This window comes from Mya arenaria, chromosome 12 (genome assembly GCF_026914265.1).
Source record: "Mya arenaria isolate MELC-2E11 chromosome 12, ASM2691426v1".
Classification (NCBI taxonomy): Eukaryota; Metazoa; Mollusca; class Bivalvia; order Myida; family Myidae; genus Mya; species Mya arenaria.
The window spans coordinates 55181265-55197327 of NC_069133.1; the positions used below are offsets into that span (position 1 = coordinate 55181265).

The 16063-nt window shown below is 34.3% G+C and overlaps 1 protein-coding gene across 1 annotated transcript; it reads right to left on the reverse strand.

Annotated features, from left to right (window-relative positions):
• Nucleotides 1–926: 926 nt before the first annotated feature.
• Nucleotides 927–5614, reverse strand: LOC128210793 (cytochrome P450 26A1-like). Its single transcript, XM_052915146.1, has 5 exons — nt 5459–5614; nt 2600–2839; nt 2140–2394; nt 1539–1961; nt 927–1253 (listed from the first exon to the last, which is right to left on the reverse strand). Exons 1-5 carry the CDS (start codon nt 5612–5614, stop codon nt 927–929), a joined length of 1401 nt encoding a protein of 466 aa, XP_052771106.1.
• Between the last annotated feature and the right edge of the window lie 10449 nt (nt 5615–16063).

Below are 16063 nucleotides of genomic sequence, written 5' to 3' on the forward strand. Positions count from 1 at the left end.
GTATGTCAAAGACTTAAGGTACATAATTAAAGTATCCGCTCACTGATACTTGTATTTCGTTTATATGATTTGTTAAAGTTATGTTTGATTTCATTTTGTTTTTCGCTAATAATGTAAGACTAAATTGCAGCGTTGTTTTTAGCATCAACTGATTAAGACATGAAGTAAATCAGCAACTGATATAAAAGTATATAAAAAGAGATGTATTTCAAAAACGCAAACCAAGAGATATCACCGGGAACTAAGCCTGTGTCACCAAATGAAATGACAAGAAGGCAACAAAAGGTCTGTCACAATCTCATTAAAACAAGATTCCCAATACTCTTCTCACGACGTAACGCTTATCGCTTCAAGACGTAACGCTGTGGGCGTTCACAGCGTAATGAAATGAAGCGAGCGTCACGATATTATTTTAATGAGATTTGGTCGGTTAATACACTATAACTCAATATCAAACCTTTTCCATATAAATAATGAGTAATCAAATACATTAATCGTTTTACCATTAGTTAAAGATCATCACTAGAAAATCATTAACAATTACATGTACATGAATGAATATTGAATTAAAATTAAACATTAACATTTAACATTAAAATGAAACGTAAAATCATGTTAAATATTAGCGTGACGATATAATACACGTGCAAGTTTCGTATAAATTCTGAAAATATGCAAACTATGTTTAAATAATTATATAATGGTCTTCATTTAGAGGTGATACTATATACATAAAAATTATGCTTGCATTCACTTGTCAAATATATTGTAAATGTCTTTGGTATATCCCTCATCTGGTTAAATCAGATCCTATCAATATCATGTAATGCATGGACATACATGTTTAGTTGACAGTGCGTCCACAAATAAAACAAATATTTAACAAAATGAGATCACAAAAGCGCAATTTAACATAGCTTTGAGTATCACAGACGTGTTACATTGACTAGCACTTTGTTCACAGGTTTGGGGCTTGGCCAAAAACACAGGGGACTGTCTTGTACAAGTTCTAATGCAGAGGATCGAGACAACTCTACGGTGAACAGTTTCAGAATCATTTTGGCATACGCTTGTCCCGGACACACCCTTGCGCCTCCACCAAACGGGAACATGGATGGGCTACTGCTTGAGCTGTTTTTGTCATGGAGCCAGCGCTCTGGGAGGAATGTAGATGTACTGGTTACAGTTGAATCTCTTTCATGGGTTTCACGAATGCCAAAGACAACAGTCCATCCCTTCGGTAATGTATATCCCTGAAACCGAATTAAACATATTAAAACACTAATTAGATAGGAAATAGGATGTTTACCATGCTTTTATTTCAATATTGATATATTACTGGTTTGTTTGTCCCTTAACGCATGGAGGAATTCACGTATACATTTATTACTACATGCATAATGTTTGATGTTCAAATTTATCCATATACTGGTACCTTCATTATCTTCTCCAAAAAGAGCCGTTAGGATTTTTAACAATAAATGACTAATAGGGTTCCCGTCTAATTTATCGACTTCTTAAAATCTAATGAAATTTACCTCTAGTTCAAACGATTGCAGGACCTCTCTAAACGCACCCCCAACTGGTGGCAACATTCTGAGCGTTTCCTTGACAACCGCATCCACAAACGGCATATCCTGAACGTCACGTGCACAGACTGGTTCCTCTAATTTCACGAGACCATGTGAGTGAGCCTCCTGGCGAAGACGTTCAGAAACATTCTCATGTTTTGACAGTTGGTCGAGGAGGGAAAAGCCGGCCGAGCTCACTGTTTCACTTCCGGAGAAAAGTAGGTCGATGATGGAGTCCAGCAAGGCATAGTTTTCATGGATCGGGACATCGTTAGTCTCAGCCTTCAATCCTTGTAAGACAGAACTCAGGCCGTCGGTGTCGTTATTGTTGACGGACTCGGTCAGAGACGAAGCGATGATTTCTCGCATTCGTTGTTTTGCTTTTGTTGCCTGTAATATAGATAAGGCATAATCATTAAGAACATCGTTCATTAAAAGGAGAAAAAAATCAAAAAAATCTGAATCCCGTAACTTCAAATGCTACGACTTGAAAAACTAACTCTCAGACCAACTTTTGTTTGATGGTGTTGCATACGATAATTGAGACTGAGCAAGATGCAAGGCTCACCTTATAGAAGCCAAATCCTGGAATGTTGAACGGAAGACAAAAGACGTTATCAGTGAAGATTTCCAACTCTTTCATTAACTGTTCAATGACCTCTCCGGTAATATCAATGTTGATGAGGAACCTTGCCGCTAGCTCCATAAACAGCTTCCTAGTCTCGAAGTGAATATCAATGGGCGACTGGTGTTGCCATTTTTGAACACGTTCAGCGATGGTATTGGCAAGAATTGGACAGTGATTGTGGAAAAACTCTGGACTCTGGAAAAAGTAAAAAACGACGTCTTTAATTAAACTTCATAAAAAAACTTCAACAAACTTAAGGATGTCCTTTGTTCATCATTCATATTCAGCATTTATATAATTCATATTCAGCATTTATTCAGCATTTATATAATTCATATTCAGCATTTATATAATTCATATTCAGCATTTATATAATCAATTTTACGAAAAGAACTCTCACCAGATATTTCATGAGCTGAGTTTTCTTCTCCTTGTGCACGTCGCCATGGCTCATTGATAGCGCCTGGTCCCCGAGTAATTTGCGGACGGACGTCGGATAACTAGATCTAACTATTTGGCCTTCTCCGCTAACCAGTTTCCGGATATTGTCGGCCCCGTATACACGGACCGTTCGTTTTCCAAACAGATTTGTTTTAAAGATGCGTCCAAAGCGCTCATGTCGCTCCTTGAAGAAAGCCACCTGTAAAAGAACAACCAAATAAGTTGTGTTCTCATTTCGACAATAGATAATTGACGTATGTGTTATAATATTTAGCAGATGCAAAATTATATTTTTTTTTCATTAAAGTCTTCGAGTAAGGCTCGTTTAACCTCAATGTGTTAGTCGTATGATCTAGTTTCTTTTAGCTAAGAACAGATTGACCAAAATATTATTGACTTTCTGAATTCATTTTTCAAATGAAATATTTAACGACGCTCGTTTCACCACACCGCGCAGGTATTAAACAGATACGATGGGTATAAATGGTCCGCTTAATCGGAAGATGCAGCAAACACATGGAGGGCATTTTGTATCAAGGATATAATAATTTGACTTGAAAAATTTAAAGTATGTCTTCGCTCTACTGACATAAGGCAGGTTACTTGTATTAATATCTTCATTATCTGTTCACAAAATGCTGTTACAAATTTATCTACCTATTTTGAATTGTAAGAGAGCGTGATTTGATATGAAAAGATACGTTATTGCTATTTTGGGTTTCGAAAACATCCAGCTCACTGAGCTGACTTTGTCCTCTAACATTTTTAAGTACAACTCATATACAAAAAAGGCATTTGAATTTAATAAATTGGACGTATGTATGTAATAATTGAAGAAAGAAACAGATACCTCAAAGGCTCACGCTGGTATTAAGTCCATCCTTTTTAAATAAGATTCTTTACATTTACAATAAAGTTGTCCTGTTAGCATACATGATCCCAAGTAATATAATGAGTGTCAGAATAAAGAGACCAACTTTTATATGTGATACAAGGCGGAAAGGACAGTTTTCTATCGGTCAATGAACCTTCGTCCATCGAGAATGAGCAATGTTAGTACTTAATTATTTTATCTCGATTTTGAAGTCATACTTATACAGTTACGAACCACACATGAAACCGTTTCATTGTTACACACACGATGCAGCCAGAGACATTTCCATCAGAGTGGTTCATCACATAATCACACAATCCTTCTCTGGTGAAAGAAATTTTGGAAAAAATATATTTCCTTCATCAAAAAAATGGCTTCGTCATGCGTTTTATGTACGAATAATGATATGATGAATGCCATTAAGGGATCCGGCCCACACAGTTGTGAAGTCTGGATGCTTGGTGACCCTTTATTATTTTCGCATCATTGAAAGAAATATGTTTGCAGGGAAAACGAAATAATATAGTAAAGAAGTTTAGTGACCTAAACAATTTCATTTACGTTTGGTTTTAGTTGAAATAAAGAGCAAATGTAGTAACTGAAATAACTTTATGTGTGATGTACTTTCGGTGATTTATCTACATATCAGTAATCAGCAAACAAACAGCTTTAAAATGATACCAAGAAAACATGGGGTCACCAGGCTTCAAAAATTAATATTCAGTTTAAAGTGACACTCTTATTCAAAATCAATACATATGAATGTATAATAAACATATATTTTGACTGATAAACCGGAAAAGATCAAGTACTGATAACAAGATTGTAACCGTTTATTTAATAGCTGAAAAAGCAAACATATTAAATGATTGGTGGGTGATAAAAGATTTACTGCGATCTACTATCGTCTTATAAGATAAAAATACCGTGTTTTCTGCACATTTCTTTCAAAATAAACTAGATATCTGTCATAAGAACCATTTTTAATCATCTTTTTTGGTATATTAAAACATTTATATTAATTGTTTGGTCGCATTTGTTTTTAAACTTTACTCTTTAACTTAGGACTAATTTAAAAGCATTCTAGAACAAAATAGCGAACAAAGAGATCTATAAAAAGTGTGTTGACTCACTAAGCAGTACAGTAAAATACTGTCAGTCGGCCACAAAAAATGTCAGTTAATCAATCAAATATCAAATGAGAGGGTATTTAAATATATTTATGATTATTAAAACTTTTGACAGGGGACGGTCATTGACCCAGCCGTTCCGACTGTATGGCACAATTAGGGTAATGGCATTGTCTGCTTGTCCTTATTCTTTCAATACAATGATAATAAAATCCGATACCATTTCCTTTTTTCGAATGAATTATTATATTTAATCATTGTACTTACATATGTTTTATATTCGGATGTTTCACCAATTAATTCCTTCATTAACTTATTTTATAAAACAGTATAGTTTTCACAAATGATTTTGGGTATTAATTTAAAGATGCACTTTTACAAATAAGATCTACCACCATTAGTACAATTGATTTAACAAGGATGAATAAATGTCGAAAACAATGGTTTTTATGAAGGATACCGTGTTGAATTTCAAAGAAAGGTATACAGAATACACGGTATTCTACCTGGTGAGACGATAGAAAATCACAGTAAATATTTTATCACTCACCAATCATTTAATGTTTTTTTTGCGTTTTCAGCTATTAAATTCACGGTTACTTTCTTGTTATCAGTAATTATTATTTCCCATAAATGCATTATTTAGAAAGCAGTTAAAGGTTTATCACTCAAAATTTTTGTTTGCTATACATGTGTATGTATTGATTTTCAATAAGAGCGACACTTTACGTTTTTGGTAGTTTTTAAAACCCCTATGTATATTAAATGCATAAGTGCAAATCCATGTCCAGTTTTAACCACAAATATCACTAACCTTTTTGATGGCGAAGCTGATGGACTCGCCGATGACCGGAAGTCCCAGCGACCCTGGTGGCAAGTTGTTGGCTTCTGCTTCTGGGCTCCTCTGTTTCCACATATAGATGACCATCAGAACCGTGATTGCAATTAAACTCCCCGTTATGATTTCCATTTTTATATTTAAATTATTCAAAATGTCTAATATGCAAACTATTCCAATTGTCTCTCCCGAATACAAAGTGGAATATGCAAACGTTCAGAGATTTAGCCCGTTTTTATAGAACACCGAGCTATCGTGATGACGTCGTTATGTTATGGTTTTAGGTCGTAAGTTCATTGAAAAGAACAAGTTAACCTTCTCCTCTATCCTATCTTCCTTTGGTAATATGTGTCAAGGTCTTAGCTTGTTTTCTCAATGGGCTGTAGTATACTTCACAGCAAAGAATTGGAATACGTCCGATGAGATATAATCCTTTAACATGTATGTTAATGTCTTTAGAATATTGAAGTTAAGACCGCCATTATTCTTAACCCATTTAATTTACATTAATTCAAGAGAACTCGTAAGGTACTAATGAAATGCGGATTAAATGCAAAATGGCAAAACTATAACAGAAATGTAAAGGGGAAGCGCAGTGATTAGTCCACTCGCTTCTAATCAAGCAGTCCTAGGTTCGTTTTCCCGTTCAAGGCACATGAGAGTTTGTGGTCACCAAGCCGGACAAGTGGGTTTCTTCCGGGTACCCGGGTTTCCCTCACAGCACAATCAAGACCACAACTTCGCGTAACATCGTGTCACCGAGAGTGATTTATATAATGTTGTAATAAATTTCTTCACAATAATTGAAATAAAAATGTTTAAACGTATTAAACTAAATGTTAACATGGCAAATCTAGTGCAGTAGTGTGTGTCAAGAGTATTAAGAATTGAACTGATCTACAAATGTAATAAGAAAATAATGTTCTATGTATCAAAATGAGAATCATGGAGACCATATTGCTTGTCCTTGTATGTGGGTGTTTTTTTTTCTCACTTTTAATGGCTCGTTGGCTTTCCACTGCTCTCCGTTAACGATTAAAATCCGTTAAAAACGATACAGATATGTTTCATAACGGCTTGAGTGAATAGCAACGTTAATTTTAGAAATAAAGTCGGGCATAATGAGTAATTTTATCCGCTGAAACTTAATTCTAAATAAGATTACCTCTTTCAGGGGCCAACGCTCTGTCATTTAAACCCTCAATGATGGTACATTATCTTATGGTAAGAAATCTCCCGATTATAATCAATCAGGTAGAGTTATATTTCTTTAAAACAGATTTACTCTCGATTTACTAACGAAATTTTAGTTGAGACGTTGCATTAAATCAGTATTTTAGTACATGTATATACAGTTGTTGTTTTTTCAGATGGCTTAATAGATATTGGCAATGTTCTGTAGTTTAGTTCTTATATAGCGCATAAAATCCCGGGTTGCCTAGCAACTACTTTCAGGAATAGTTCCATCAATAATAAATACATCATAAGCCCTACGGTCCTAGCAGAACTCATTCCATTTTTATTGCAAAATATATTATGATTACAACACCTATTTTGCATTATGTAATCCACCAATATATGAGCTCTCGGAAAAAATACATGTACATTGTGTTTATAATAGTTTATAACACTCTTATGGCATTTTGAATAAATGCCCTTTTTTCATTTAATCTACGTGTTTGTTTTTTTCCTTAGTCAATATATAACTGAACACTCGCCTCTTCGCCAGGGATCCTTTTCTGTGAATTGTACTACTCGGACCTCGAACGTTGAACTAATGAACTCTCAGTATACAACTCCTACGTAAAACTGCTACGTAATGGATACATTACCAATCATCCATTGATAAAAAATAAGCTTTTATCTCGTTTCTTGCCCGAGTCACCTTAGGTTACTGGAGCAAAATTTGACCCCATAACTTGAGGGAAAAGGTTGTATACGTGCGCGAGAAATAAAGTAGGGTTCAAAGGTCTATCGGTATTGGCTGGTAATGCCAAGGAAGAGTCAATGACCGTACTATGAATCTGCAAGGTGACAGTTCATATATAGTTGGCTGCTTTTTATCCTTAACATGGCGTTCATGAGTTAGGAAAAAGTAAATCTACGTAATGGTAGATCTCTGAACATTCTGCCGGTGAAATAAATGTCTTAATTAGAACATATTACTGAACAAGTCTATACTCCAAATTATAAATATTGTTCTTCTCTGCGTCAATCATCTTAAGTCAGACTGAAAGAAACGTTTCGTCTGTCAGACCGAAGTACATTTTTTCTATATCGACGAGTTTAGAGACATTCACCACGTGCCAAAGAGTAAGTAAAGCAATCGTGTTGGAGAAAAAACCCTAAAACAAACAACACGCATATATATATAAGCATTTCAAAGAAAAATAGATCAACTATATCATTTATAGATGAACATATATTTCAACTTTGTGTACCTCAACGGAACACAATTTGTACGTGGAACACAATCATGTATATCGCATTCAATATGATGACTTTTCAGCATTTATAAAATCAAATTTGTTGTATTTCTTTTAGGAAAGCTTTTGAGTTTTCATTTGAAATTCAATAAAAAATGCAAGACATTTACTTCAGTACATCCTTTTTAATAAGTCTGGTTGGATCGGCGCATTTCATTCATTTACAAGCTATAGGTACTGTATAAAATACTGTGAAATTGAAAATAGAACTGAAATTTGACAATTACTTCTGTGCATCTGTTTTAATAAGTCAGTCTGGAGAAAAACAACGTTATATGTATTGTTGCATTGGCGCATCTTTTTCATTCACCACCTAGCGGTTTAACTGTATAAAGTACTGTACAAATTGAAAAAGATGCGAAAATGTTACGAAAATCGCAATGGCCATTGTACCTTTAAATTAAAGAAATTAAAACTTAAGTACCTAACATCGAAAGAAAGAAACTTGCATTTTGGTAAGACTAAGACAATATATCAAAGGCAATCTTGTTTTATTTAATTCAAATCGAAATAGTTACGTAGAGTACTAGTATACGATGTTTTGGAAGTAAGTATTTTATATCTAATTAAAATAATATGATGTTAAAATATAGTTATTCTGCACACAGACCGTTTTTACCTGCTAATTAATAATTGTTATACTTAAATTGTTGACATGTGCACTGTATGATTAAATTTAAACCCATCATATAGAAAATAGAAGCTTGACAGGTTTCCGTCTTATTTGGCAGATTAGAACAATGGCTCTTTTGAACTTCGTCTAATTTCGATTGACGTTAAATATACATAACCTGTTAACTTAGAGGGCGACAATCGTAACAACTCGGCCATCTCCAGCAAGCTTCGAGATTCCTGTTGGATACTGGCTAAGGTGTTCCGATTGAGAGGGTGGAATAAGCTTAGGAGTGATTCATATTCGACTGATTTAAGAAAAAAACATTCAAGCCACTACGGAATTTGCTGCAAATATGAGATGCCATTGGTTGATCATAGAGCCAAGTTTTGTTGAGAATGTGTTGGTTGGATCGCAAGCAAATTCTTAGTAATCATGTCAAGTATCGTGTTTGCCCTCTTCGTAATGAATTTTCAAACAAAATGTAAAAGTTTAATGACTTGTAACGTGGTTGAAAGAGTGTCATCAATACACTGTATCAATTTGTCTTACAGATATTAGTTATCAGAATAATGGACAGTTTGCTTGAGTTTAGGTCGTCTACCTTTGTATTGTGGCCATGGGCATTCATTCAAACTAAGCACTCTTCATTTGACACATTGTCTATTGTACTTTTAAATGATTGTATAACATAGTGTGAATGTAACTCTACCCATTATGTGATGACACTTTTCATGAATGAAGTAAGGATAGGCCTGAAAATGGCTTGAGAGCCATATCAAGTATGGTCAATGTCCTGCTGCGATGTTGTAATTTCAAATCTCATTTTGTTAAGTGCTGATTAACAAACTATCTGATGTTGATATGAGTGTCACTGTGTGAGAAAAATGGGCAGCCAGATCGGGGCTCAAACCTGGGACCCATTGCTACCAGGACCCAGTTCACATCATATCATCACCTGTATCTTTATAGGTATACACTTGATTTCATCCGGTTAAAGCATATACTCGTATATAGCCATACAGTATTCTTATCTGTGACGGAGCTCCGTTTAATAATGCAAAGTGATCGAATTTATATGCTGTCTATTCCACTGGCACCGGATTTTCAAACTCAAACAATTTTTTAAAAAATCAAAAAAATCTTATAATTTCTCACTAAAAATTATAATACCGAATATTTGAAAAAATATTGAAAAATATTTTTTTCTTAAATATTCGGTATTATATTTTTTAGTGAGGAATTGTAAGATTTTTTTTTATTTTTTAAAAAAATGTTTCAGTTTGAAAATCCGGTGCCAGTGGTCTATTCATATAACTGGGATTAGAGTATTTTACCATTAAAGCATGTATGGTTGATTTAAACAGAGCCCTGTCAAATCGACGGAACATGATATTAAACAATCAGGTTATTGTTTATTATTATTATAATACAGTTATCAATTAAAATGGTCGCCCGACTGCGCCGCGCAAAATTATGTTCAAGTTTGTAAAAACATATTAGCAAACACTAACTACACCAAATTCCTACATTATCGTAGCGTATTATGTTCGGTACATGTGAACCCATATATTGTCGGTACATGTCTGAACGAATCTATGTTAGGTACATGTGTGACCTAAACTATGTTCGGTACATGTGTGAACTAAACTATGTTCGGTACATGTGAACTTATCTATGCTCGGTATGTGAACTAATCAATGTTCAGTACATGTGAACTTATCTATCTTCGGTATATGTGAACTTATCTATGTTCGGTATATGTGAACTTATCTATGTTCGGTATATGTGAACTAAACTATGTTCGGTACATATGTGAACTAAACTATGTTCGGTACATGTGGACTTATCTATGCTCGGTACATGTGTGAACTAAACTATGTTCGGTACATATGTGAACTAAACTATGTTCGGTACATGTGTGAACTAAACTATGTTCGGTACATGTGTGAACTAAACTATGTTCGGTACATGTGTGAACTAAACTATGTTCGGTACATGTGAACTTATCTATGTTCGGTACATGTGAACTTATCTATGTTCGGTACATGTGAACATATCTATGTTCGGTAGATGTTCTTTTGTTCTGTACATGTAAACTACTAGTCTTCTATGTTCGGCAAATTTGTGAACCCATTCATGTTTGGAACATGTGAACTAATCTGTGTTCGGTACATGTAAACTTGTCTATGCTCGGTACATGTAAACTAGTCTATGCTCGGTACATGTAAACTAGTCTATGCTCGGTACATGTAAACTAGTCTATGCTCGGTACATGTAAACTAGTCTATGCTCGGTACATGTAAACTAGTCTATGCTCGGTACATGCAAACTAGTCTATGCTCGGTACATGTAAACTAATCTACGCTCGGTACATGTAAACTTTGCTAGATATGAATTTATCTAGGGAACATGCACATTGAATGAGCCGAACTGGGGTATAGGTTAACGACAGTTAACAATATAGTCAAACAGAAACCCATCATGTCTCCGCAGCAACCAGTTGAACTAAAGTGGTCTTTGGTTTGGTCGAAAAAGCCCAAACAGTGTGGTTTGTGAATATTAACCAAGTAAAGCGTTTGACAAATAAAACTATTTAATTGTGCAAACTAGTCTTTAAATAATCTTACAATTTATCAAACGTCTACAACTGGCATTGTTGAACAGATACAGAAGAAAGCCACCTTAACATTTCTGTATCGTGGCCGAGGGTAGCTGACAATATCATGTTTTAAGTTATGATATCCGCGACTGAATCGTATTTGGTAGGGCCTTACGAACAATATTATAAGTAAAATAATCGTATGTTCGATCAAGTGGTTTCTAGCTAGATGCTAGATGCTTAAAGCTGAATGTTACTACTACTACTGCTACTGCAACTGCTGCTACTGCTACTGCTGCTGCTACTGCTACTGCTCCTGCTGCTGCTGCTGGTACTGCTACTGCTACTGCTACTACTACTACTACTACTACTACTACTACTACTAACTTCTTAAGTTATTTATCAACTTAAGTCGATTTCCTGAAATGTGTGAAGTCATATTTAAAGAAATGTATAAGCGATTTTAGTTTTAAGAAATTATTTCAGTATTCAATAAAATTTACGAAAATAAAGATTTTCAGTCATTATAATGTCATTATATAATATAACCAGTGATATGCTCAACTTTAAAGAAAGAATACATATATGATAATATTCAATAACGATTTTGTAAATTTTGTAAATGGCAATAGAGCGAACGGAGTGAAACAAAAAAATATGCTTTATACGTACGGAACAGAACCCGGGGTGCGAATTTCATATTAACCTCTATAGCATAACGATATATATCTCACGTAAATTCATTTTAGATGCTTTTCAAGCTGGTCATTTATCATGTCCTTCTTTAACCCAGAAATATACAAGTAGCAAAGTTAAAGATTGTCGTAAACTGATAAAATCCGAATGCAGTTTGCTATACAGTACAAGTAAAACCAGGCGTATCAAATATCGCCATCCGGAATACCGCCAAAATTTGCCCGAATCTGTGTTAAAGCTGCACTCTCACAGATATACCATTTTTACAACTTTTTTATTTTTTTGTTCTTGGAAAGAGCACATTTTTGCGTAAATATCTGCAAACCAATGATAAAAGATTGCTGATAAAAAATCAAATCGTAGATTTTCATATTTCCGTTCGAAAATTAATGTTTTATGGCTTAAACCGTTATTAAAGGTTTAATCAAAATGCATAAAACATCCTTTTTTGAACTTAATTATTAAAAATCTGCGATCTAATTTTTTTGTCAGCAGTTATATAAATATGGATTTTTGCAAAATTTGGCTCGTTCCAAGACAAAAAATAAAAAAGTTGTCAAAACGTTCAATCTGGGAGGGTGCAGCTTTAACACCCTCGAATATACATACAAACTCCTTTTTTACATATACAAGTTTTAACCAATTGACTATTATTGTGCATTGACTTTTTAAGCATATTAAGCTAATCATGAACAAATTGTTGTTGAATAATAGATTTGAAATTAGTGAAAACAAATTTAATAACCAAAGTGAAATATGTGCAATGAGGAATAGTTTTCTCGTACTTGTTTACACTCAGTGCATTTCATTTCAAGTCACAGTTTTTTCTCATAAGCATCCCATGATATGATGAAACAAAAACAAAACATCCATACATGTATTCATGCACGTCTAGAGAAAAAACACCTGAATGAACCGTAATAAAAAAGTGGTATTTAAAAAAAAACTACAACTCAATCTTCTTGTGCATGTTTGAACCTTTATCTCAGAATGGACCACCGACAAGAACGGAAGAAGTAATAGTCACTTTGAGAAAATATTGATTGCTTTATATCAGGAAAACAGTTATATTCTGACCTCAAGATGAACTATTAATTGTAATATGAATATGTTCATTTGATTAATTCATTAATTTCATTCATAGAGTTTAACCTCTCTAGAATTCTGGAATTAATGTTTGGAACATACATTGTATCTGAACTTTGTTGACACAAACATCCTTGATTTTTTTTTGATCGGTAATAAATAAATGTATACGTTAGTGAGGATTAATGGAGTTCAAAGCGGTGAATACAATAAAGCAGTCCGCTCTGCTAGAAGGCAACGTACAAGCTTTCTCAATCGATGATGAACGAAACACGGGTTCAAGAGTCAAAAGTCAGTGGTGGGTTCAAATGTCAGGCTGGTTCAAATGTGAAAAGCCTGAATGAGAAAAGCAGGTTTAGAAGCATGCTAGCTTTCTTACAGTGTATGTAGTAGTCAGGGACGTACCCAGGGTATTTTGAATTGTACGCCCGTACACTCTGTGCTAGGTGTCGACATATGATGGGCTTTCTTTACTTCGGTCACATTGTGTTATATTGGTGTACGCGAGGGTGTCCCCTGATTTGTTTTTGAAGAACACAGTTGTAAAGGAACCATTTTCAAGTATTATGTACGCTAACATTTAGTCAAATAAAGTCAAACTTTAACCAATGTAAAGAATGTATAATAATTATTATGCATTAACAGTAAATACCCCCTTAGACTTTTTTAATAAGTTTTGGTTTCGAGTTTTAACCATTTGCCATTTCGATGAAGTTTAAATTCGCGTGTACGCCCGGGCGTACTGGAGTATGCCTAGGTACGCCCCTGGACTAGTCTAATGTTTTCAAGTTTCTTGACACAGCTATGAACTCCTGTCAACCTTGTTAGCTGGCAAAGCGAATAAGTTAGCCATACATCATTGCTTCATTTGCAACATGCTTGAAAGGATAAATGACCTCAACTATCGGTGTGTTTTTTTGCATCACGAAAATAACCAATTTTGAAGTGCTTAGTTACAGTTTGGGAATCATTTAGAAGTGTGATGCCATTTACCCTCCTGTGACATTTCTTAAACATTTTTATATATCATGTTAATAAAATATCAACAACAGAAGTCGAACACAAATTGAATACAGTTGTTTATATCTTAAAATAAAGAAAATGAAATGAAAAGGTAAATGCAATGAACACTCCAGGGACAAGCCCTATTTCAGGATTGTTTCTTATTTTTCGTGCGTTCATGCAATATAAACGCTCGCCCGCGATTTTGCAAGTCCATGAAGCGCGTTAGTGCTTCTTGGAATATTTGCAAAATAGCGACCGAACGTTCATACTGCATGAACGCACGGCAGTATGAACGCACGAAAAATAAGAATCAATACTTATATTTATATTTTCGCTCTTTATTTCTTATGGAATTTAAACCCTGATCAGGGGCACAATTTAATTTAAAGGCCCAAACGACACGGACGAGAGACACCAACGTATTCACACAACAAACAGACTAAACACGCAATCAAAGTAGCTTTTTCAATAAATTATGGTATTACAGCCTAGGAATGGTTAGTGAAACACGATTTCACTGGAATAGTGGTTGACCGTTTTTGTGTTTTTCATGAGTTTATACGCACATCCATTCACACTTGTTCCAACGTTTATCAATTATCACACAATCAAAATATAAACCTCATTAGAGCCAGCATCAAAGACAAAACAATGATGAATAAAGTAAAACTAACATGTAAACTGATTATTGAAGTACCCAATGACCGAATACAAACATCATCTGCAAACGAGTGAATCAAGTCGGAGCAACAGTGCCACTTCTTGACTATTAAAAGACAGCCACTTGACATAGTAAGTTCAAGGTTGAAGTATGCCCTCATATTGTCTTATAATGAATGCAGCTTTGCATCAACCAGAAAAAAAATAGATAAGGCCAGAGTTTTTTATCTTTAGATTTACGGGAGATTTTTCAAAAAGTTGGGTAAGGAGGAGGAAATAAAAATAAAAATAAAATGCATAAAACGTCCCGAAGGAGAAATAAATAAAAATAAAACGGATTTTTCTCCGATTTTTTTGATTTTTTTAAATCTTCTTATATCATGAAGACAAAACACACCTTACTTGTGTCAGCTATTTCATAGGCTGAAAAAAGGGTGATAGATCACCATAAAGTTTCAAAAGCATAATTATAAGATCCTTTTAATGACTGAAAATATTGACCTCAACACTGTGGAGTTCAAGCGCTCATTGAAATTAATTGTATATATTTGTTCGAATGCATCTATGCATATGAGGTGCATATATTATCAACCCATGGATTTTATGAAACATGTCAGTGTAATAAAGAAGTTTAAATGGCCATTTCTAACCTTTTGCCCAGTATAAGCATATCCTTTCCATTGTGAAGTAATCAAACATTGAACAAAGTTTCAGACACGGTATAATAAGGAGGTCAAATGTGTTTTTAACGAAATAGTACCGTGACAATTTACCGTGATGTGGTTTTGATATAGAAAAAATAACCAAAAAAAGTCGACGCCCTGATGGAAATTCTTCTTCACTTCAAAGTTTGACAGGGCTTACGGATACACAGACAGTCAAAATCTACATTTATGTACTTCACCAAAGAAAATTCGGGAGCATTAAGATAAATTTGACAAGTGTTATATGTTTCAAAAAACCAGGTCTAAGAACTGATTTTAGAATCAGTCCTGAAAAATATCCTTCTAATTCCAGCTATGCCCGTTGGCAATAAGCAACAGATAAGTTTGACTTCTTGCACTGACTGCCAGATATCTTATGTTCAGATTTTTTGTTTTATCGGAAACACACACTATGTTATTATTACATCATTTTCAGTACTCTATAACGATTTAAATTCTAAATCATTATTAAACTAATTAACAACTACGAATATCACGATACCTTGTGTTTTTCTCTTCAAATATGTGATCGTGAAGTAGTGTGTTCAATGCTCCCCAGAGTCAAATTCAGAAAAAAATATCCATTTTGACTATGATGAACACGATATCATTTTGCAGTTTGTGTTTGTCAGAAGCTATACATTTTTGCACTGTAATCCAATTCATCCTTGTTAATATACGACGTGCGCCAACGACTTTTAATAGACAAAACAACCCAAGATTTTCTGT

Bases quoted from the DNA above. Each gene is read 5' to 3' on its own strand.
- LOC128210793 (XM_052915146.1), bottom strand. From the start codon at position 5,614: ATGGAAATCATAACGGGGAGTTTAATTGCAATCACGGTTCTGATGGTC. The intron at 2,395-2,599 runs GTGAGAGTTCTT...TACTTTTTCCAG, and splicing joins CTCAGCTCATGAAATATCTG to AGTCCAGAGTTTTTCCACAA. The intron at 1,254-1,538 runs GTAAATTTCATT...ATTCGGTTTCAG, and splicing joins TGCAATCGTTTGAACTAGAG to GGATATACATTACCGAAGGG.